At 41.6% G+C, this 25,511-nt stretch overlaps 1 protein-coding gene across 1 annotated transcript; it reads right to left on the reverse strand.

The window, feature by feature from the left end:
- Nucleotides 1–17,818: 17,818 nt before the first annotated feature.
- On the reverse strand, nt 17,819–19,141 carry LOC122413323 (uncharacterized protein F54H12.2-like). Its single transcript, XM_043423603.1, has one exon. The coding sequence runs from the start codon at nt 19,139–19,141 to the stop codon at nt 17,819–17,821; it is 1,323 nt and encodes a 440-aa protein (XP_043279538.1).
- Nucleotides 19,142–25,511: the final 6,370 nt, after the last annotated feature.

A 25,511-nucleotide genomic window follows, 5' to 3' on the forward strand; every position in this document is an offset into this window, starting at 1 on the left:
TTGGTACGGTTCTCGCCCGATATGAACCGACCACACATTCGGTGGAAAAAGAGGGTTTGAACGGATGGAATTTCGATTGACTCGTCCCATATAATGAGCCTACATTATAGAGTGCATTAAATAACATGCAGTGCAATAAAAAAAAGATTCAAAAAGCTTTTCAAATAGCCTAACCACATCAAGCATCACAACACATCCCAAGCACGAATCTAAACAAGCGCATACAAACTAAACAGACTCAACATTTATGTACGAGATATTTCGGTGTATGTTTCAATAAAAAATGTATTAAAAATTTCTTCGAATCTGAAAAATACCCCACCAAAATTTTAAGGGTTTACAGCCCCCGCTCTCTATTTGTTGCGTCTGTTTGTGAGAGCCTGCGTATATGTATCGAGGTGGCATTATTGATATTTGTGGCCCCAAGTTTTAACCATGCAGCCTTTATATTTTGAATAAATAAGTCTATTCAAGAGTGATAAAAATCAAAATTCGGTCTTTAAGGGGGTAAAGAAAGGGGGGGGTCACAAATTGAAACATTACCATAAAATTTGTGGTCCCTAATTCTGACCATACAGCGTCCATATTTGATCGAAAATTAAACTTTTTTCTACTGTAATGAAAATCGAAATTCAGCTTTAAGGGGTGAAACGGGGCGATTGAAAGTTGGAGTATTATTCCAATACTTTTGGCCCCTACTTCTGACGATGCAGCATACATATTTGACCAAAAATGAGACTTTTTCTCGTATATCAAAGATCGGAATTTGGCCTTTCAAAGGGTGAAAGAGTAGTTTTTTAATTTTGATATAACGCAACCACGTTTTCCTCGCTCTTTCTGGCGTTCTTTTACGGTTTTTGCGCGTTCTTTCACGGATTTTCACACTTGCACGTTTTCTCGCGATTTTTCGCGGTTATTTACCTTTGGGAAATTCATGACGGATTTGATAGGTGTTATAATTACATTCATATTTAAATCGTTATTCTCGGGGGGCTCTGCCCCTTCCACCCCCATCGCTCGTTATTAGCATCAAAACATAGGGAAGGAACAGGAGTGGCTTTCTTAGTGTTCTAAGGCACACGCACACGCAACAAAATAAATGAACCGCATGGTACTCCATCGCATAAAAAATTTTAAACCTTACTTTCACCCCCTTAAAAGGTGAATTTCGATTTTTTTATTATTTAAAGAAGTCTTATTTTGAGCCAAATATAAAGCTGCATGGCCAAAACTTGGGGCCACAGATATCGTTATGTCCCCCGAAATTTATTTTAAAATGATTGCTTATTCGGGTTTATACACACACATTTGCACAGGACTCATAAATTTTTAGTATTCGTTAAATTATATTATATGACATACCTCAAACCACTCCAACAAGGCTTGCAGACTTTCAGGTAACCGGCTATATAAATGCTGAACTGCCTCATTGAGATGAGCCAAAGGGACAAATGAAAGTGCTACGATCATACGTGCTTGAAGCGCGAAATTAGCGTCTTTGTTGTATTGCGCTAATAAGCGTTCCCTGCCCAGCTTTTTTTTAATATTTTACGCCAAATGGAATAGGCATCCTTGAATTTCTGCCGCTGGAAATTGCTCAGTAACGGCATTATGGCAATTTCGTAGTCTAAAGAAATACTTTCAGGCTCTAAATTTGGCCAAACTGATTTTATCAACCGAAAAAGAGCACAGTATGTACTCTGTCTCTTATTCGTTAGAAGGGTATAGAGAACAGGAAAGACGAATCTTTCACGTTCGACAAGAATTACGAAAATTTGTTCGAATAATGGAGGAGCCAATTTGAATGTGCCATCCATGTAAATTTTTTTCATGAAGTGACTCCATTCTATTGCATCCTCTCGACCGAACAACAGAATTCGACTCTCGTCATCATTTCCGGTATCGCCCAAAAGAAAGGAAATTGTATTGCCATCCGATAAGTCATATGTTTTATATGACTCTGGCAAAACGAGGGATTTCAAATCCAATGGCGATGGTAAGACTGATTGTGCAGCATTTCTTGTCCGCTGTACAATTTTGCGCATCGCACCTGCTCTTATCTGGCCTTGAATTGCGGAAGATGTTCCCGCTAATATCGTTGTAAGCAATTGGGCTGGAGTCTCAACACTTTCGACTGCTCTTTTCTTTATTTTGTTTTGAAGTTTTTGCACTTCGATGGCTGCAGGGTCACTACCGTGGGTGTGGGCGTTTATCATCAGCAAAACCTTTTATGACAAACGAAAATGTCTAGAAACAACTTTTTTCTGAGACGAAATTTCATTTCCATTTAAGAACATTTAAAAAGTATTTTGAGTATCGTATCAAACACTACGTAATAAAAACCTCCCACGTGAAACACCCGCAAAACACCCGTAATCATCACTCGTTAGATTATTTGTCAGGCTCAAGTTTTCTAATTTAAATTGGACAGTGAACTCTTTAACGTGACTGTAGCAAGACTCTTACTTTAACGATTAGAACACCTTCTAATCTCATTGAAAGAATGAATAAAACAAACTAACAACATTCTTTTTACTATGGGTTTTTACAATTTTTTAACTTGGAAAAGAACTAGTTTTAACAAAAATCAACATAAAGTAATACATACAGCGTCAGACATCACAGATGTGTGGAGTCGGGCGTTGCATTTGTCTGTTTTCCTAGAACACCGCCAAAATTTTTTTTCACCACACGCGCTCAATTTATCAAAAGTGTAGGTATATCCTTCATGGATGAATTTTTCTTCAGCACGTTTTGATAGAACGAAATTATGTGCGTTCGATTGCGCATCGTCAATATCCATGTTTACCGAACAAATGCTCAATTGAGACTACAAACTCGGAGCCCGAGGAAAAAGTAAGACGAAACATATTTTCGAGAAAGCAAAATTTGCTACAGAGGAATTAGTACGTATTGTTGTGAACTGATTGTTGTATCAAGAGACGCAGTAGCGGCTCGACGCCAAGTATTAAAAGGAAAATCAGCAGCGCGTAAAGAAAAAGCCAGCGCGAGCACTGCCGCACTCTTATATACGCAAATATCAAGAGACGCGGTAGCGGCTCGACGCCAAGTATTAAAAGGAAAATCAGCAGCGCGTAAAGAAAAAGCCAGCGCGAGCCCTGCCGCACTCTTATATACGCGAATATGCCGATTTTTGACGTCACAGAGTTTTCAAACGGCGCTTGCGGACAAACCATATTATTAAAAAATCTAAAAATTGGTGAGAATTTTTTTTCGATTTTTCCCTTTCCATTGGTCTTTGTTGAAAGTAAATCCATTCAGCCATTCCCGAGATATGTCTCTTTAAAGAATTGAGACCGAACGCTTTACGATAAATTTCATTTCTTAGAGACAGAGAGGCGTAAGTTGAGCATGTTTACGTTCGGACTTACGGCCTTTGCAGGCCTGGTATACATTTCTCGGCTCTCCTGTCACACAGTACGCTGAACGCGGCTACCCCCTCTCTTGCGCGTCGCCGAGCGAGAGAGACAGAGAATGTGCGGACAGCGGGGGCAATACCAGCTCCTGGCTTACGCATAACTCGTATTATTATATAATATATATTTTATATATTAATAAATAATAAAATATATTATAATAAATATTTTATTATAATTAATGTATAATGCAATATATATATTATATTATACAATATATAATATAATATAATAATAATATAATAAAAGGAAAAAATATAATAATAAAAATAAAATTAAATAATAAATATTAAAATAAAAAAATATAAAATCCTGGTCGACGCCGCTGGATTTTTCGAGTATGTCTAGGTCGACGACCCTATAGTATTTTATGTCCGGATATATTCCTCCATGGCTTTCGTCGTCTAGGTATGTTTTTTCATGGTTTTCGAGGTCTGGGTCGACGGCTCCTTAGTTTTCGATGTCCAGGTATGTTTCTCCATGGTTTTCGTGGTCTCGGATAATTCCTCCATGGATTTCGATGTCTAGGTATATTCCTCCATGGTTTCTGATGTGAGAGTGTATTTCTCCATAGTTTCGGATATCCAGGTATATTTCTCCATAGTTTTTAACGCCTAGGTATATTCCTCCATGGTTTTGAATGTCCACGTGAATTTCTCCATGTTTCTTGATATCTCGATATATTCCTCCATGGTTTTCGTGGACTAGGCATGTTTCTTCATGGTTTTCGCGGTCGAGGGCGACGGCTCCACAGTTTTCGATGTCCGAGTATGTTTCTCCATGGTTTTCGTGGTCTAGGATAATTCCTCCATGGGTTTTGCTGGCTAGGTATATTCCTCGATGGTTTTCAATGTCTAGTCATGTTTCTTCATGGTTTTCGTGGTCCAGGTATATTCCTCCGTGGTTTTCGATGTATGGATATGTTTTTCCATGGTTTTCGTGGTCTAAGTAGATTCCTTCATGGTTTTCGGAGTCGAGGTCGACGGCTCTACAGTTTTCGATGTCCAGGTAGTTTCTTTCGGGTTTTCGTGGTCTAAGATAATTCCTCCATGGGTTTCGATGTCCAGGTATGTTCCTCCATGGTTTTCAATGTCTAGACATGTTCCTTCATGGTTTTCGATGTATGGATATGTTTCTCCATGGTTTTCGGGGTCTAGATAGATTCCTCCAAGGTTTTCGTGGTCTAGGTATGTTTCTTCATAGTTTTCGCAGTCGAGGTCAACGGCTCCACAGTTTTTGATGTCCAGGTATGTTTCTCTCGGGTTTTCGTGGTCTAGGATAATTCCTCCATAGATTTCGATGTCTAGGTATGTTCCTCCATGGTTTTCTATGTCTAGACATGTTTTTCCATGGTTTTCGTGGTCTAAGTAGATTCCTTCATGGTTTTCGCAGTCGAGGTCGACGGCTCTACAGTTTTCGATGTCCAGGTATGTTTCTCTCGGGTTTTCGTGGTCTAGGATAATTCCTCCATGGATTTCGATTTCTAGGTATGTTCCTTCATTGTTTTTTATGTCTAGACATGTTTCTCCATGGTTTTCGTGGTCCAGGTATATTCCTCCATGATTTTCGATGTAAAGATATATTTCTCCATGGTTTTCGTTGTCTAGGTGGATTCCTCCATGGTTTTCGTGGTCTAGGTAGATTCCTCTATGGCTTCGTGGTCTAGGTATGTTTCTTCATGGTTTTCGCAGTTGAGGTCGACGGCTCTACAGTTTTCCATGTCCAGGTATGTTTCTCCATGGTTTTCGTGGTCTAGGTAGATTCCTCCATGATTTTCGATGTCTACGTGGACAGCTCCATACTGTTCGTTTGCGTGGTATGCTTCTCCTTGGCTTTCGTCGGCTAAGTATGTTTCTACATAGTTTTCGATGTCCAGGTGTATTATTCCATCATTTTTTTTATGTCTAGGTATGTCCCTCCATGGTTTTCGTTTTTTTTTCATGGTTTTAGTGCGCGAGGTCGCCGGCTTCATAGTTATCGATGTCTAGGTATGTTTCTCGATATTTTTCGTGGTCTAGGTTGACGGCTCAACAGTTTTCGATGGCTAGGTCTGTATTTACATAGTTTTTGTTCTCTAGGTATATTGTTCCATCATTTCCGTGATCTAGGTCGATGGCTCTATAACTTTCGATGTCTAGGTATGTGTTTACATAGTTTTCAATGTCTAGGTATATTCCTCCATGGTTTCGGATATCCAGGTATATTTCTCCATAGTTTTCAATGTCTAGGTATGTTCCTTCATAATTTTCGTGGTCCAGGTATATTCCGCCATGGTTTTTGATGCCAAGTCAACAATTCCATACTTTTTGATGTCTGGATACGTTTCTCCATGGTTTTCATGGTCTAGGTCGTCGGCTCCATTGTTTTCGATGGCTACGTCGACAGCTTTATGGTTTTCGATGGCTAGGAATATTTCTTCATGGCTTTCGCCGTCTCGGTATGTTTTTCCATGCTTTTCGAGGTCTAGATCAACGGCTCGGCAGTTTTCAATGTCCAGGTATGTTTTCCCATTGTTTTCGTGGACTAGATCGACGACTTCATAGTTTTCACTATCCCGGTCGATAACTTCATAGTTTCTGATGTTGAGGTGAATTTGTCTATGGTTTCCGGTATGAAGGTCAACGGCTCCATAGTTTCCGATGGTGCAGTCAGTTTTTCTAAGGATGACTACGTTGACGACCGCATGGTTTTCGATGTCTAGATTGACGACTGCATGGTTTTCGATATCTTGGTCGATGGCTCTATTGTTTTCCATGTCTAGGTTGGCGACTATAGGGTTTTCGACGTCTAGGTGGATGCCTGCATATTTTTCAATATATATTCGACAATTTTATATTTTCCGATATTTAGGTAGACGGTGCAATGGTTTGCAATATATTTCCTCATAGTTATCGATATATAGATCGGCGATTTAACAGTCTGCATTGAGAAAGCATGTTCTGACGTTATAGAAGACCATGAAAAAATATCACTGGACACAAATAACTATAAAGCTGTCGTCTTAGATATTAAATAGCATGGAAACGTTTCTTTGGACATTGCAAATCATTGACAGTATCCATGTCAACATGGAATCCATTGAAAGAGAAGAAGAAGAAGAAGATAGTTTCATAAATCAATTTTCCAAATAAACAAATGGAGCTTTCCAAAAAAAGGAATAGAAAATGAAAATATCATCCCCTTGCATAGGAATTTCCCAATCTTTCATTAGAAAATTCGATATGCTGAATGGATAATCAAAATCGTCACCATTATTGCTTGTAAAAGGTTTCAACTCACATGAACATAACCGCACAGTTTTCGTCCATCTACATAGAAAAATTGGCTGCGTCGATTGCTTTTGCCACATAGAGAAAAGTACTCAACTTGAAACAAATCGTTTTAAAAATTTTCGTCGAAGACGAGGAATGTATTTTTTTTCTTAAGTAAATATTGTCACGCCTCTAAAAAATAAGTGAATACAGAAAAAAAAATAATTGACAAAGTAAAAAAAGAACGCCAATTATTAAAAGGTCGCGACCGTAGTTTCCAATAATTTTCTATATTTGCATTATCAATAAAAAACTTCAAAATATAAAAAACAATGAGATCGTTTTCTGAAGTTGACAAATCCAGTGAATGAAATACGATTCCTATATAGTTGTCACGCTTCGCAAAAAGAAGTGAAATCAGTAAATATTAAAACTTCAAAAAGTAAAAAAGGCACGCCAAGTATTAAAAGGTCGTGACCGTTGTTTTAAATGATTTTCTATATTCGCATTTTCAATAAATAAATTTAAAAAAATGTTTAACTGTGAAAAAATATGAGATCTATTGTAACATATACAGTGTATGAATTACGTTTCCTGTAGGAATTTTGAATTTTGGAAATAAAAAAAAATGAGATCATTTTTTAACGTAGCCAAGTACAGTGAATGAATTAAGGTTCTTGTGGAATTCATTCGTGTACACTTTTAGCCCTAATCCCTCACTTATTCAGAAAAATTTTCCAGCAAACGTCACAGAGCAACAAAGGTTTCTCGAATGATTCTGCAATTATTAAGAGATTATCATCTGTTTTTATGCTAGCTCGCGTTATAAACTTAAAACAGTTTACGCGTACAAGTGCATGCATTGTATCTATACGATGTACTGCACAAATTCATTTTCAACATTACACACAAGCTTGGCGTGCATGGTTTTCAATCGGAAGCTCGGCGAAGGAATGCCTCATCCATCCATATATTTGAAGAAACCTTGATGATCCTCTCATGTAATTGTTTTTTAATTTGCCATCCCTTTTCCATCCAACTATTTTATTGAGTAGTTCGACGTGAGATCCCGCGTTGTGTACACAAAGAAAAATATCCATTCTTGACTAGTTGACTGATAAATTCATTACTCCAAATGTTTCGTATTCAACGCGTTTTCTTTTCTCAAATCAATGTTTACACAACTTACTTCTTTGTTCATCCATTTCAGTAGCGTGGATAAATTAGAATGCGTATGGGCATGAAAGAATGGCCGTATGTATCCGTACAAGATAAAGGCATATAAAGGGATTGATTGATTTCATTTCTTTATCCGTTCGTTTAATTGTTCAATTTTATCTACAAATTTCACCCATCTGTATTGTTTACCAAATCATTATATAACAGGGCCTCTCATATTTTATTGGGGGATCGGTTTTTTTCACAATCGTTCATACAATACTAATTAATTATTGTTTTCATAGTAAATTTGAACAATTGTCTCTTCCCGAGCTTCCGATTGAAAACCATGCACGCCAAGCTTGTGTGTAATGTTGAAAATGAATTTGTGCAGTACATCGTATAGATACAATGCATGCACTTGTACGCGTAAACTGTTTTAAGTTTATAACGCGAGCTAGCATAAAAACAGATGATAATCTCTTAATAATTGCAGAATCATTCGAGAAACCTTTGTTGCTCTGTGACGTTTGCTGGAAAATTTTTCTGAATAAGTGAGGGATTAGGGCTAAAAGTGTACACGAATGAATTCCACAAGAACCTTAATTCATTCACTGTACTTGGCTACGTTAAAAAATGATCTCATTTTTTTTTATTTCCAAAATTCAAAATTCCTACAGGAAACGTAATTCATACACTGTATATGTTACAATAGATCTCATATTTTTTCACAGTTAAACATTTTTTTAAATTTATTTATTGAAAATGCGAATATAGAAAATCATTTAAAACAACGGACACGACCTTTTAATACTTGGCGTGCCTTTTTTACTTTTTGAAGTTTTATACATATACAATACATGGTTACTTTCCTTAATATACTTGTCGTTGAGTCTCTGTGCCGCGGCTCATGATAAACTTCGCAGAAGGTTGTTTCGAGGACGATCTCATAAAACGAAAACAAACGACAACAGTGGTTCTCTAAACAAGTTTCCCGAAAGGACTTTTCGCTTTGAAAGGCGCCGCCGTTTGGGCGCGAAGACGTTTTGGCACTGGAACGTTTTGGCGCCGGGACGTTTTGGCGCTAGAACGGGTTTTGGCACTAAAGAATATGTTCAGCAAATTTTGTTAAATTCTTATCATTTTGAAATTTTTAATGTATTTAACATGGTTTAGCATGGCAACATTGTATTGTCGCTATCCACCCTCCTTAAAATACTATGGCGAAATAATTGAAAAATTGATTCATGGAAAAAATTATACTGAGAACATTACCCGAGAAAAAGAGACTTGATTTGAAAGACTTGGAAAAGGAAAAAAAGAGATAATATTTGATAAATTGATGATCAATTTAAGATTTTAATAGTCATTCTCGCAGGGGGCACAACCCCCCGCTGGGGGCTCTGCCCCCTGCGACCCCCATCGCCCACGTTCAAATCCTATACGGGTGTAGAGCATACAACAAAATATGGGGGTGGGCGTGGATGAGACCCGGTTTCGTTATTACGCGAGGACCTAAATCGTCTCATGCAAGAATGTCCCCGCGTCGAAACATCCCCGCGCCGAAACATTCCCGCGCTGAAACGTCCCCGCGTCGAAACGTCCCCGCGCCGAAACGTCCCCGCGCTAAAACGTCCTCTCGCCGAAACGTCTCCGCGCCAAAACGTCTCCACGCCAAAACGTCTCCGCGCCAAAACGTCCCTGCGCCGAAACGTCTCCATGCCGAAACGTCCGCGCTAATACATCCCCGAGCCAAAACGTCCCGGCGCCCAAATGTCTCGTGCCAAATCGGTCGCGTCGAAACGGTCGCGCCGAAACGGCTGCGCCGAAACGTACTGCTCCCACTAGAGAATTCTTTCTTATAATTTTAGAAGACAATATGGCTCAAATACAATCTGTTCTCGCTGAGCGACGTGACGGAAATCGAAACATTTTGCACGCCTGCGTAAATATGTGCTTACAATCGTCAAACAAGACTAACGAGCAGAACATCAAGCGTGAATTAATGACCGGTGCCGTTGACGGCAGCGTTACACCGATGGAAGAGCCAATCCCACCCTTGAGTTGGCCACCGGAGCTCGATAACACATCCGGGGAAGAAGACAGTCTTTCGAGTATCGGAGCAGCGAGTATTTACATGATGAATAAATCTGGTACACAAACATTTCAGTCCCTAATGACAAATTTATCGGCGACCAATAAACCATTCGAATTTTAAGCGATACTTGTGTTTTCAAATTTTTACAGGCACAGGTTCGACGTCGAATAACACATACGTTACAGACTCTACTGAGCGCAGGAACAACGCATTGCTCGTGCTGAAATACATGTGCGAAAACGCCATCTTGGCCCTGCATTTGAAAGAGTTGCTCTCTGCACGTAATTATTACAGATCGTTTCTCGTTCGCGTCTAAAGAACATGTATGTCATTTTTTATTTGCCCGAATATAATTTTGTTTCAGAGATGCTGAATGCTAAACACCTTTAATGCTCGCAGTTTCCGTTCGAGCTCTTATTCTACTCGACACGATTCAACGCGTTGGAAGAAACGGAAAAGATTGCTCGGCTATGATTTTTCCGCCGGACGCTAGTCCTGATTTTGTTGCAACGATACTTGCAGCTTCAGCTACTGGACCGGCGCGGAGCACATTCATCAAGACATTCTCGAGTGCCGCACCTGCGGACTCACTGGATCTCTGTGCTGCTGCACCAAATGTGTTCATAGCGGATGTCTCGGCGAATTTTCATATTCAATCCAATCGTAAAAAATAATGGTATGTATCCTCCAGCATTCACATGGAAATATTATTACGTTTACCGTCGGTTAATGACTAACAAATTCATTGGAAAAGGACACGAAACTTGAACGAAAAAATAAACAAATGTTTAGTAGTTTAAGATTTCAACCAACAATTTTGAAAAAAAAATTGTTTTTTATTCTTTTCTCATGTCAAATAATTTTGATAACAGTTTTTTTTAAATCATTTCAGGCAAATACACTATTCCTATGATAAATGATCTCACGAAAGTCGGAGATAAACGAAACATTCGTATAAATAATAGGGCTCACAATTCATTCTTCTGGATGAGATGTCTCATTATAAAAACGGTAGCATGCGGCGTTATCTGACTGAAAGCCTGCACAGTTCTCTTATGAAACTTCAACGAACACCAGGACCATTTCGATTAAACAAAAAACTGTAATGAAAAATATAAACAATTATTTCTGCAGTAGTTCGTGATTTGTCTTCAATATATTTTCTTTCTGGGAATCCTTACTCCTTCTCTTTCCTGCTCATTTCTTTTGAGAAAACCCTACTGGGAAGTGGACGGCTGAGGATCGAAGACTTCTTGGATTGTTTCGTCTTCTAATTCTGTCATGAGAGGATTTATTAAGGAGCATGCAGGAAATGCTTTAAAATCTACGCAAAGCCGTAGCTATGTCCGGTAAGAGGAAGACGTGCCTGTAAGCATGAACTTGGATTTAAATATCAATTTTTCTGCATGATTTAGTAATTTTTAAAAATGTTGTATTTCAGTGAAAAATGGTCGTATCGAGGTCTAAAAAAACGCATTTTGAAGCTTCAAGTTTCTTATTTCAAGATCTTATGACGAAAAAAATGCAGAGCTACATGTTGTGCGCAATTTTGAGAAAAAGTGCGAGAAAAAAACAGCAAATTTTTATGCTTTTTTATCAATTCCATAAGCGTAGATTTATTTTTTTCAACTAAGCCATGGTATGGACCGGATAGCTGGTTTATTAGGCTTCAATTTGCTTTTTTTAAAACTTGGGTAGACCATTTTTTGCTGAGATGTTGAACTTTGAATGAAAAACTCTTTTGTCTTTGATCGACGATATCTCAGCAACCAATGGTCGCACAGGAAATTCAAGGGCAGTTCTGAAAATTAGAATAATGTCCTACAAGTTTCCGTTGCAATCTTGAAGATCCATTTTTTATTCCATCCTTGTCGTGAATTTTAAAAAATAGGAAAAAAAAGGTAATTTATGGTTTTTCAGAAGCTCTCAATGGTGGAAGCCTTAAGAAAAACAATCAATTTTCATCAAAAACTTTCGGAATTTTTTTTTTGTATATTTCAACCTTATTTACGGGAAAAATGTAGAAAAAACTTGGAAATTTTTCATTTTTGTCATGATCATGACTCGTTTAACGTAAAAAACGTGACCCTCAAATTTGATTAATGTTTGATCGGTTGCAACGAAGAAACGATTGGTTAGATCGAAATGTAACTTCGGCAGGGTTTTTGGGGGTATATGCAGCTGTAAATGGCATACTCAACATCAGTCATTTCATGATTATTTGAAATTTGGCTATTGACTTTCTGAAAAACCATAAAATACATTTTTTCCTATTTTTTTACATTCGAGACAAGGATGAAAGGAAAATTTCACCTTCAAGATCGCAACGGAATCTTGTAGGACATTCATTCCAGTTTTCAGAACTGCCCTTGAATTTCCTGTGCGACCATTGGTTGCTGAGATATCGTCGAAAACAAAGACAAAAGAGTTCTTCTTAATTCAAAGTTCAACATCTCAGCAAAAAATGGTCCTACCGAAGTTTTTAAAAAAGCAAATTGAAGCTTAATAAACTAGCTATCCGGTCCATACCATGGCTTAGTTGAAAAAAATAAATCTACGCTTGTGGGATTGATAAAAAAGCATAAAAATTTGCTGTTTTTTTCTCGCACTTTTTCTCAAAATTGCGCACAACATGTAGCTTTGCATTTTTTTCGTCATAAGATCTTGAAAATAGAAACCTGAAGCTTCAAAATGCATTTTTTTAGACCTCTATACGACCATTTTTCACTGAAATACAACATTTTTAAAAATTACTAAATCATGCAGAAAAATTGATATGTAAATCCAAGTTCATGCTTACAGGCACGTCTTCCTCTTACCGGACATAGCTACGGCTTTGCGTAGATTTTTTTTTTATCATTTGGAACCGTTTTGGGGGGCGGCGCGATCAATTTTTTTTTCACCCATATTAAGGGCCACCCTAATGTATACCTATATATATGAAAACGCTATGCTTATACACGTGAACTTTAGTGATCAATTACTCGATAACTGTGTAGAAGAAAAATCTTAAAAAATTTGTATTGACAAATTTGGCACTAAAGAATATGTTCACCAAATTTTATAAAATTCTAAACTTTTTGAAATTTTTTATGTTTTTAGCATGGTTTAGCATGGCAACATTGTATTGCCTGTACCGAAACTCCTTAAAAATAATTGAATTCGTCGCTTCCGTTCTTCAACATCGTACTCGGATAAATTTCCCATTTCTTCCCACGCTTGGTTGAGAAGATTCTCCGCGCACTCCGTCGTGCGACTTCTCTTGCGGTGAGGACGCACACCCTGTAGCACCGTCAAGTAGTCGAGGTGGGCCGACTGCACGAGGTTCTTTGTGACTTCTAAAATTGTTCAACTCGAGTAATGGCTGATAATGAAGTTTAAGTTTTGGGCTTGATTTTTTTTTTACTTTCATAGTAATAAATTATTGAAAGTAAATGAATTTTTACTCATAAATTTATCAAATTGCGGCCGGGTCGCAGCCACGTATTTAAATTTTCTGTGCCACCGTTCCAAGGGATTGTTTGTTCGTATGGCGTTTTTGAATTGTGAAAACAACCCTGGGCCTTTTCCGTTTATCCAGAAACGCATATAATATTCACGGACGTCCGTGAATATTAGCGCGAGTTCTGGATATTCCGGGCATAAATGATCGCTTATTACCCGAAACCCTTCGGGAATAAATTGTGCAGGAAGGAGACATAAATTCATAAGATCCCTCTCGAAAGTGTAAGCCCCAGTACTATGCATTAATGCCTGGTCAGATGAAATATGTTGTGATTTTACCGACTGCGAATCGTCATTTGTCGAAGTTTTTTGAAGTACGGCGGAGTTTCAGATACATGTGTCACGTGTATTTTCTAGCCTCGAATTAAGAGTAGCCACACATGCACCAATGGCCAAAACCTAACCCTAACCAAAGATCGTTATTGAATGATCTTCATTATAGCACTGTAACAAATAGTGAAAAATGAATAAATATGCTAAGTTTACAGTTTTCGAGTTATTTATTTTAATATTAAGAATTTTCAGGGCGATCAAAATAATTTGATGAGAATTTCAAAACGTCGAACACAGTGGCGACTGAAAGTCAATCTAACGGTCAATGATTTGTCTGCTTCCTCACGAGCGAAGCCCTCGGAGGGAACACTGATTTCCCCGGTGGGTCTATGCTGGTGAATCCGACGTAAAGCTTCGTTTTTTTGGAAACTAGATACAGGAAATACTCACGTGGGTGCATTTTTGCCACAGGTTACACCTGTCTAGAATTTTTTTCCTATAGCGGTGTACTTCCTCACGAGCGAAGCGCTCGGAGGGAACAGTAATTTCCCCGGTGGGTCTATGCTGGTGAATCCGACGTACAGATTCGTTTTTTTAGAAACTAGATAAAAGAAATACTCGCGTGGGTGCATTTTTGCCACAGGTTTCACCTGTCTAGAATTTTTTTCCTGTAGCGGTGTCCTTCCTAACGAGCGAAGCGCTCGGAGGGAACAGTAATTTCCCCGGTGGGTCTATGCTGGTGAATCCGACGTAGAGATTCGTATTTTCGGAAACTAGATACAGGAAATACTCGCGTGGGTGCATTTTTGCCACAGGTTTCACCTGTCTAGAATTTTTTTCCTGTAGCGGTGAGTAGTAGGTGGTGCACTATGGCGACCCCCACTCCTATCCCCACTCCTTTCCCCCACTAGGCCGAGCGGCCGGCGTTGTGGGTGAGAGGTTTGCGGGTGTGCGGAGGGGGGATGAGCGTGTCACCATAGCGCACCACCTTTTTTTATTTTTCTCCGTATATATATATATATATATTTCAGCTCTTATTAATTTTACAATTTTGGTTATAATATGGCACATAATTCACAATACATATAGTAGTAGGGGGGTATTTTTTTGTGGATATTTTTGGTTTTTCGTTCGTTTTCACGACGGCGTCGATGACCATGGAGCGGTGGTTTACGGGGTGAGCTGCTTAGATGGTCAGACGACGCTGTAACAGGGACGATAGAGACACCATAATGTGAGAGAGGTTCGTGTACGTTTGGGAGTGTTCAGATGGTTGATAAATAAGTTTTTGCCCCATACCTGTTTATGATTATTCTTCAGCAGGTTTGAACTCCAGATTGTTGAGTTTCGTGCCGTGGTACAGCATGATTAATTTTTTGTTTGAGGCCGCTTCGCACATCTGCTGGAATAAACTGCTCTTATCTTCGAAATCTTTGACGAATCTTGTCGGTAGGAAGCATGTAAATGTGCTGTCCACGTCCATGGCAATTCGCTTGCCCCATTTCGTTTCGACGACACGGATGCAGGTGATGCGGTATTCTTTGGCGAGTTCAAGCTCGGTCAGTTTTTTGACGGGGAGGAAGGACTCCAAAAGGTCTGTTTGATTGACGAGCGTGAAATCCATTGTTCAGATCAAGTTTTTTTATGGCCACTGTTAAAGCACGGAGTTCTGATATGTCGCGTATTCTGGCTTTAAACGTTGCAATATCGTGCAAAAAGATATCTAAGCGTACTTTCAATTCACGTCGTTTAATCATGCGGTGGCTTGAGAGCACTGTCTGATCATCAGAGAGCTCAAATGATTTAAACCTCCTGTTTGGTAGATTCATATCCCTACCTCGAATGCAGAAAAGAGCTGACAACAATCTTTTGATACAGCATCTCCCCCCCCCCCCCCCATTGCCACAGGGTGGCAGTGGTGGGAGAAATCCGACAATACCTTGGCGGAGGTATTGGTTTACCATGGCCCCGACCGTCGCTAGCATAAGTCAGCATTTATAAGATAATGAAATGTGAGGACGAGATCAGCGGCAATGCGCGTCTTTACGAGGATGATTTTTTGATACTGGTTGCTTTTCCCTCTTTCCGCTGCGCCACCGTTAATAAACCAGCAGTCCAGGACGTGATGGTTCTGTACTCCCACAAGGCGATGGAGCGATCGTTATGAGAAAGCCATTTTTTTAATCTCACAGCGCCGTTGAGAGCACACTTGAACGAGGTATTTTTGTGTAGTAAGCCATGAAATATGCAAAAAGTACTGCTCTCGGGAAGGTTACGAGACGGTGGTTCTTTGTCCTCCTCTAGATTTATAACGAAGCAGTCTGTTAGCTGTGTCAAATATGCGGCTGCATCAGACCCTCTTGTAAACAGGCGATCGGATTGTACCGCGATTTGCTTTAAAGTAGCTTCGACCGCACGTAAAGGTGTTTCACCCTCGGACCAGTCTATTCCGTGATGATTGCACTTTAGTCACGTGTTTTGTCGTTTCACACTAGGAGGCAGTACGCTATAAGCGTGAGGCGGTGATATGACCCAGTGTACTAAGTAAGATGTTTTCACAGAGACCACGGCAATTTCTTTAGGCACGAAGCTATTATATTTATCCTTCAGGCCTTGTATATCAACGACGATGTTCATGATGCCTCCCGACCGATGTAAAGTCTCAAGCCTTGAGCGCCGACTGACGATGAGCGTTGAACGCTCTGCAGCTGCATTAGAGACAACAGCGCTGATCGTCAGCGAAATCTGATATCCGGCCCACGTCACCACTCGTACAATTTTTGCCGAAAGAAACGGGATAGGAGACAGACACAGGATTTTAAAACGGCGCGTGTGATTCTTGTTGAAAGCAACGAGACAGTCGTTAGAAGTAGCATTTAAAATTTTATTACCATGTAATTACCGAGAACGAGAGCAACAGTGCTGTATACAATGTAAATGCTTAATCCTATAACCCCTGCCGATACAGTCATCTGTATCGGAAACCACACCCTTAGATTTACCACCCTTGCTGCTATACGCATTATAATACTCATGAACTATTTTATCGTTTCGCTGCAAATCATGCGAAAAAACATCTCTAAATCGTTGAATACCGAGACCAGTAGCCGTATAATGAAGAAACATAACACAATACTGTCCACAACAGTACGAATTAGGGCCTTGGAGCTGAACCGTGTTGCAACGGAAGAGTCGACAGTTTCTTCGGAGACGCGCGAGATGCTGTGGGATGATTGGAGGTAGGCCGTAACTGTCGAAGAACCATCCGTGTCCATTTCGATCGACGTACATGGCGACCCAGTGGGCCCCTGGGCGTTTGTATCCATCGGTGTTAACCACGAATGCCGTCGGTTTCGTCCACACCTTCGGGATACGATCGGCCGGGTAGACGCCTATAGCATGCTCCTTTATGTTTTTGAGAGATTGTAAGATCTGAAGACTGTTCATGATTCGAGGGTTCTTTTTCCTCTTTGGTCCTGGCCTCAGACATACCAATGCTCCACGACGTGGTAGTCCTATACTCCGATAAGGAAGTAATCCGTTCGCTTTGACAGAGCCAGGCTTTGATTCTCATAGCGTTGTTCAGGGCGCATCTGTAGGCCTGTCTGTGATTTGCAACGCGGTGGTGCATACAGCATGCGTCGCTTCGAGGTAGCTGACGTAATGAAGGAGCCTCTTCATCATCTTCTAAATTTATAATAAAATAGCCCGTGAGCTGCGCCAGATACGATGATTTGTCAGAGCCACGCGTGAAAATCCGTGTCGCCTGACCCGCAATCCTTTTCAGATTTGTCTCCAACGCTTGTGGCGATGTATCGCCTTTAGACCATTCTATACCATGGACATTACCGCGTAGCCACATATTTTGACGCTTTACAAAGACTGGTAAGTTATCGTCCGTATAGGGCGGCTTTACAATCCAGTGACCATAGTCTTCAGTTTTTACCGATACGACGGCTACTTCTTTAGGTATAAATTGGTTATCTCTACCTCTCACGCCCTGCACATCAATAACAATATACATGATGCGGTCTTTTTTATTTGACCGTCACTCTTTGAATGCTCAGCGAAAACTGAGGGTGCTTCTCTCTCGCTCATCAACCACTGAAATCTACGATGACCTGTCTGGATGAGTCAATCTCAAGCACATTATCATATTCAGCGTACACAATACAGTTAATCGTTGTAGGTAAAGACCCCGCGAAGCGTACTTCTATCCTCACGCTGCCATGCCTCACCAGATTCCAGTGGGTGCTGCTATTAGCAGAGAGATCGGGTGTCAGATCAAACGCGAAAAGGCAATGGCCGTATGGGTAGTTCAAACGCGAGATACAATTGCCGTCGTTGAGAAAGTGAATACCCGAGCCAGAAAATAACGTGTGATATGCATCCACATACATATTACTATCTGTGAAGTCTGTCTGCAGAGGTTTTGACGGTATCTGTTGGCCATCTACATATAAAGAAAGATAATTGATCGAGTAGTGGTGAAAATTGAACGGATTTTTGCCATAATCACCGTTGAAAGCCTTATTATCGACAAAACCAATTATTATACGTTTTGGTAGTTGGCCCAGTATGACGTTATCAAGAGTATCGCCGTGTATTCCGGCGTGCATTGATATAGCTTTAACCTCGACACGCGTCAGCGGATATTTTGCTGTAGATTTAGACAGAGCTCTCGCATGAGACAGGAGTATACCGGGCGCTATCTTAACGCGTCGCACGATTAGCGATGCTTCTGTAATGCGGATTTTACAGTTTTTCAAATCAGTCATGAGACAGAAAGCGCTATTTTTCTGCACAAGTCGCAAACGCATCTCAACACCGTTCAGCAAAAACCTTTCCTGATTGAAGATATCGCAATGCAGATGTCCAAGAAGATCGATCGTTCTATCTTTGCCTAATGCATCCCGTCTCTCTACAAGTCCTTTGTTACCATCGCCCTTATCATCCATTGCTCCCTCTGTATCGCTATACCATAAAGCGCTCGTAAGGTGCGAGGACTTCGCGGCGTACGCGTAATTCAATAGAGTTTCAATATAAGCTCTATAAGCATAAGCATTGTTAGGAGGAGACACAAGTTTTTGATTCAAAAATACATCGATCTGGCTGAACATTGAGTGTAGGAGATTATTGACAGGTCCTACATCGGGTGATACGCCCTCTAACCCCCCTGTCTTTTTATAATCTGGAGCATCTATCTTAACGCGTATACTTAGCATTGTATGCGCGAGATCAATGTACTCATCCCCCTTGCCTGAGACGACAAATTCTATCGGTGAATCATCCGTCAGCGATGAGATTGGTTTGTAGTATACAGAGTGTGTCCCCTCGATCGTTGTCTGGGTTGGCGGTAATGAAAATAATTCAAGCTCCGACTTAAGACACTCGCACGAGTGCGCGTGTAGGAACGCCATTTTTCAGAGCGCAGTTTAAGCAAAAATATCCGTCACTGTTCTTGGTTTCTTGTTACGTCTCGTGACGCGTGGTTTAGCCGATGATCTTCTACCTCTCACAGCCTTCTTCCTCTTCTTAACACACTTCGTTCTCGCGCCACCGCCGCTTGAACGTTTTCGCGATTTCACTGCCTTTCTTTTCACAGAGTTGCGCCGTGATACGCTCCCCGCAGCAGAATGCATCAGTTTATTAATTTTGCTGCCTTTATAGCCGGAGCCCTTCATGAGCGATGTAATTTTTTCCTCAGCTTTACGCCTCAGGTTTTGTCCTGATTCGCGCAGGCGCGTTTGAAACGCTTCTCTCGGTTGTATGCCGGAGTTAACGACATCAGAGGCCATGTTAATCCCCGAGCGAAGCGCCTCTCTACTGTTACGTCCCGGTATGATTTGATCTTACCGTGGTCGCAACCGACGCTTCAGTTTCGGTCAGCTGTGAGAGACCGGGGATTGAAGCGGTGTCGAGTGACAGATGAACCCTTTTATTTTACAATTTGGATGGAACCCACTTACCTTTTCGCTGTTGCTTAAGATATTCGAGAAGAGTGCGGTGATATCTGTGGCAATGGTGAGGTCCCTCGTTCTAGTACCACCCGGTATGCAGCCGACGGCGATTGGAAAGAGACGAGTGGAGAATAGCGGGCGGAACCGTTGTTCGCGGATATATTCGTGCGGGTGAAATAAAAATGGACCTCCGCTCGAGTAATGTTTGAAGATGACAAATTATATTCAAAATTTAGAACGGATTAAGTGATACCTTTTACATTGATATTTTGTATTTTATCAGAGCGACCAAAGCGGGAGGAGAACCGTTCGGTTTCATTCGCGGATCAAGACTGACTGCCCTTTTGCATTTCTCTCGCTGACTTCGGCTGTCTTGTCCGAGTCAGTCGAAAAATGCTTAGGCCGAGGTTCCCATGATTCGCGTTTGACGCACTCAACATTTTCTCATGGCGAACCGTCTCACGGCGTTCGTCACTGCTGAGTTGGGTTTTCTTATCTCTAAGCGAGGCGGACCGCGAGCGGTTCGTCTCTTCGGATAATTATTTTATTCACGTACTATATTACGTTGTATCTCTTATTAGAATAGGCATAATTTTTGGGGCAAAGTATCGAGACGAATCTCCAGGACGTAACACTACCAACAGTCCGAGCCCCCTGTTTCAAGAGAGGTATGATACGTCGAAAGAGACCCCCTAAAAAACTTCCAATACCATGACCTCGCTGGTTTGGTGAGCCGATATACACATGGCTGATACCACCATAGCCTGTTCGAGCCCCACTCCCCGTTTGCACGTCGAAGAATTCGTCATAGTAATCCATTGTAGATACACCCAGGTCAATCTATACGTTTGAACTGTAGCGTCACCGTCAGCGTCCCGTGCTCGAATGGTATTGGCTCGCCAAACTCATCCCTTATATCAATGGTTATTGTTTGAAAACTAGTATGTAGTAAGGGAATATAAAGCGGTGGCGAGAAGCTTCTTATCCGCACAGATCCGTAATTATGGGCATCGGCGATAGCAACAGGCACAACACGTAGCAATGGTGTGCGAACATCACCGGTAATATAGGGCTCACAGATATCGGTATAAACGTACATCATGTTGGGGGTCCCGTTGGCTAAATTGACAGGCCTCTGAGCAGTGTATCCTCCACGGGGTACTACTACGCCTCCTGTTTCGGTGAACCCTAAAACCTTGCTCAGTACGTCGGAGAAAAAAAAGGTATGCTCCAGGTTCTTACAGGATTCGCAGACGCGCTTCACCGTCACATACCCGTTGCGGGCGTACTTGAATTTCAAATGGCCCGTGACATAAGGTATTTCGTTAATAGCTTCGAGCAATGTCCCTATGCTATGGTATACACCGGGTGGCACCCAGGCGTTATCTTCCTTAAAAGCAAACGCCGTTGAAACACCGGTCGCCAACTCGCGCTCTATAGGCACGTACTTCACCGGGGTACCAGCCGGCTGCCTCGTTGTCACACTCAGGAGGTTTCGCGCGCCCTCGACAGGTACGTACTTCGTTGAGATACCAACCGCCTGCTCCGTTGTCATATTCAGAAAGTTTCGCTTGCCATTGGTAGGCACGTGTAAAATGGTTGCGGGTATATGGATCTCAGCTAATGAAACAGCCCAACTACCGTGAAGAGACATACGCTGCGGTAGATGTGTGGTATACTGTGTTGTTACATTATCGGGATAATAATCCATACTACTATTACTAGGCAAAACCATGTAAAACTCGTCTTTCATTTTAACGCCCGCTGTTTAACCTGCTTTGTTTGCACTCTCGATAGCTCGGGCTCATAAAATATACCATCAATATCCTCGTCGTGGAGATCGTGCAGGAAGTATACCGCAGGGCAAATACCGAACGACACACGGTGAATCTTGAATAGCTCACTACTCCAGCCACCTTCGTAACCTTTTGCAAAGGCCGCCTTCGCGCTACTGATACGCACAATGTCACCCACCTTATATTTAGGGAGACAATGCTCTGGTCTTTTGTATCGCTGTATCAGGTTATTCCGAGCCCTAGCGGCTGTAGCAAACGTCACTGAGACGGGCTTCATTTTTATAGCGCTATGCGTAGAGTTGTTGTATGCTGAAACAATGCTCTGTAGAACGTCGAGGTAGCGTTTTTGCCGGGAATACGTGAAATAGCGCCACATTCTCTCCTTCAGCGTTCTATTGAATCTCTCGACAATAGCCGCTTTGATATCGGGGTTTCTCGCAATGCGAAACTGTATGTCTTTTTTCTTTAAGAAATCCTGAAACGCAGCACCTACGAATTCTTTACCTCTATCCATCTGCAGATAAACGGGTGATCGACCGTTGCTATTTTTCTTAGACAAGATGAGATTAAACGCTTTAGCCACAGATGCGGCAGATTTGTCGCGTAGAGGTTGAACCCATGCGAATTTACTGAGAGTGTCTATCACAACGAGTAGATAAACATAACCGTCGTTATAATCTTTAATTGAGCGAAGATCTACCAGATCAGCTTCCCAAAAGTCATCAATGTTCCGTACGTTATAAAAACGTCGCGGAAAGTGCTGTCGTACGGATTTGTGTTTCGTGTAAGCATCTTGTCCCTCAAGCCACTGCAGAGTCTTCGTTCTGGATACTTTTTTCTGACGTGCCAGACGTAGCAGTTTAGTAGCACCTGAAAACGATGCTTCATGGGATGGATTAAAATACACTTTTTCCAACGTTTTCATATTTATAATTTGAGGTTAGCCCAGGTTACATGTCTTTTCTTATGATATTTATTAGGATAACCGTTGCCGCTCTGCCCTGCGTTATCTGATTTGCTATCGCGGCCGCTGAAGAACGGCGACTGACTCGTCGCACCTGTACTGTCGCTGTTTGTACTGCTGTTGCTGCTCTCCTCGAGCTGCGACGGTGGTAGCGTTGAATTGGCCCTTGTCTCCTGCCACAACGCGTCATTGCCGATGAACTCCCGCGGTGTCTGTATTGCTCTCAGAAATTTAGCGAAAGCACCACGCCCCGCCGGTTTAGATATTTTTCTAGCTCTCATGGCGTCGTCCACAAGATCAACAATATTCGAGCCCTGAATCGGGCTACCCTCAATCGATACGACTCCTCCGGAATCCCAAGAAAAATTGCTGCGTGGTGCGTCATGTAAACGGCGGAGCAGCAACTTCGCTTTAGTGCGATATTTGGCTGGTATGCTTTCAATGATGACGGAATCGTTCATGCCGTTACGAGTTTCTCCTTTTTCACTTTTATCATAATTAGACGTCGTTGCATGGTCGTTCTTCATAAGATCGCTGTGTTGTCGAGCTCTCTCGTCATCAGAAAAATGGAGATAACGCTGTAGCACAACCAGGTACGCTGTCCATTTTTCCCTCTCATTCTTGTAGGTATTAGAGTTCAAAATTTCATTCATCTCCGCGTCCAGTCTGGATAATACGGTACCAGTAGATTGTGGCGGTTGTGCCGAGGCGTTCCAGCCGGCCGTTGGCTGTCTCTGGTTTTGCATGCCCAGCTGTGCCACATGCTCTTCAGGGATAAGAACCATTTTTCTCGCGTGCTCCATCATCCCCGTCCGCCAATCAGGCTCGATAGAACAGTGCCTAGTATCGGTGCTAGTAGGAGCGGTAGAAACCCGCCGCTCTGGATAACAAAACGTTTTTTACTTTTCCAGCAGCCTTTTTTCGCGCCTAAAGGACGGAGAGCGGGAGCGTGTCGTCGTAGCTTTTTTCGCTGATCAGCCTTCAAAGGAACGTTACCGCAAAGAACGTTCAAGGCACACTCGCAGATACAACGGACGATGCTTGGGTCCGCTTTACGCAGGACAGCCTCGCGTTGCTCTTTATTGAGATACTGAAGAGCCCGTAGTATCGTCACGTGCTTTTTACAGAGCGGTGCACCATTTCGCTCCATTACGCGTGTCAAACTGTCTAACCTCTCGACGTATCGCCCCTTTTAGCCGATTTTTTCGACCTATAGGGATGGGGGGTAGCGGTGCCTTTAAGAATATACCACACGCATAGACCAATACAATAATAAGGGTGGGAGGTGTTTCCACAGGTGCTTGTCCTTGCGTTATCTTGTTAGCTCGCTGAAGTGCGCTCAAAACGATCATGCATTTATCACAGTACGATAACCCTTTGGACGCCATTACATGCGCTGAACTGGTAATTCACCAGCATTGCATCCGCTTTTAAACTTTTTCCGCGGTACGTAGACAAAATGATGGGGGTCGTCGGGAAAAATACAGGTACGGAATCTACAGTTGTCAGGCGTCGATTGTTTCAGGTCGAGTAGCAAATAACCGTGCGGCTTGGATGTTGCGTCGTCGTACGCCTCCTGTAGGAAACGAGGGTTTTCAGGATACACCTGTCGCGCGAGATGCTGAATTTGAGCACGATCACGGGGATTTTTGAAAATCACTATATAGTTGGCATTCAGCGAGATATCTCGCTGGCCGTGTCCTTGATGGAATAAGTTCTGGGTAATAAAAATAACGCTCAGATTTTTATGATGACTGCCTTTGGTGAAAAGGTCCACAACATTGTTGTTAGATGCCTCGCGCATCAAATCATAAAATATGAGAAGTTTTGCGCGAGGGTCGTTAGCATAATCAGCACTCTGAGGTAGACCCTCATGGAACTTTATTGATTCACCATACTCCGTGTACGCTGACTGCCACTCGGAGTAATAGAAAATGACTCTCTCAAACGGCTCACTGTTCATCCGTGATATAAACTTTAAAAACTTTTTTACAAAGTACGTTTTACCGCAGCCTGTGGGACCACAGATCATTGAGGTCCAGGGATGCTTCCACCGTACATCCATCTGCACGAATGACCACGTTTCCTGCGGGGCGGTATAATATAAAGAATTCGAGCAGTTGAAACATGTAGGGGAGTATGGGGCAAAGTGGCCCACTTAAGGAATCTAACGAGTTTTGTCGGGTAGCACATGGTCATTTACTTTTTTTTATGTCCCCAAACTGATTCCACCTCGTTATTGCTCGAATTTTGAAAAAAAAAAATTTTGGGGCAAAGTGGCCATCCCCTCAAATGCGGTGAAAATCGATAATTATCACTTCTGGTTAAATAGACGTTGTAATAGACTGTTCCCGCATGGAACATTGAAGGCCGCGATAAACCGAAAAGAAACGAGGCATAGTAGGTACCCTCCTTCGATGGGATGAAAAAAGAATTAGTCGGAATACTTGGATAAATTTTGCCATTACCAGTGGCAAAAGCCCGTTCTTATCGGGGGCAAATCGTGGGAAAACCGCCATTGTCACGAGTCTGTCGTATCGCGCAAATCTAGTGAGTAAGAAAAAAGAGATCACCAAAAAAGAAAAATTCTTGTCTGCGGCGGACGTTGCGTGTATTTTCTGCGATCAACTTCATTCGCATTCCTCCAAAGATTGAATTCGCTGCGAAACATGCCTAAAATGGGCGCACACCTTGTGCGCAGGTGTTGATGAAGATGAAGTCCATTATAAGTACGATTTTTGTCAATCAAAATAAAATAGACATTTATCAGTGATTCGCAAAATGATTCTCACCCTCTGCCTCAAATAGCTATCAATTTCTCAAAAAACATAGAATTCTCACTGATTCTGTGCCCCGCCAGAAATCGGAATTGCGTGAGTGGCCACTTTGCCCCAGAATTAAAAAATGCCCCAAAAAAGTGGGTGGCCACTTTGCCCCATGTGGCCACTTTGCCCCATGTTCCCCTATAGAGATTTTATTTTCCGGTAACAGTATAAATATTTTACAGTAATAACATAGATATTTTACAACGCTACTTAACAATGTTTAAAGCGAGAGTTTTTATAAACTG

The sequence above is a fragment of the Venturia canescens genome, chromosome 7 (assembly GCF_019457755.1).
Source record: "Venturia canescens isolate UGA chromosome 7, ASM1945775v1, whole genome shotgun sequence".
NCBI lineage: Eukaryota > Metazoa > Arthropoda > Insecta > Hymenoptera > Ichneumonidae > Venturia > Venturia canescens.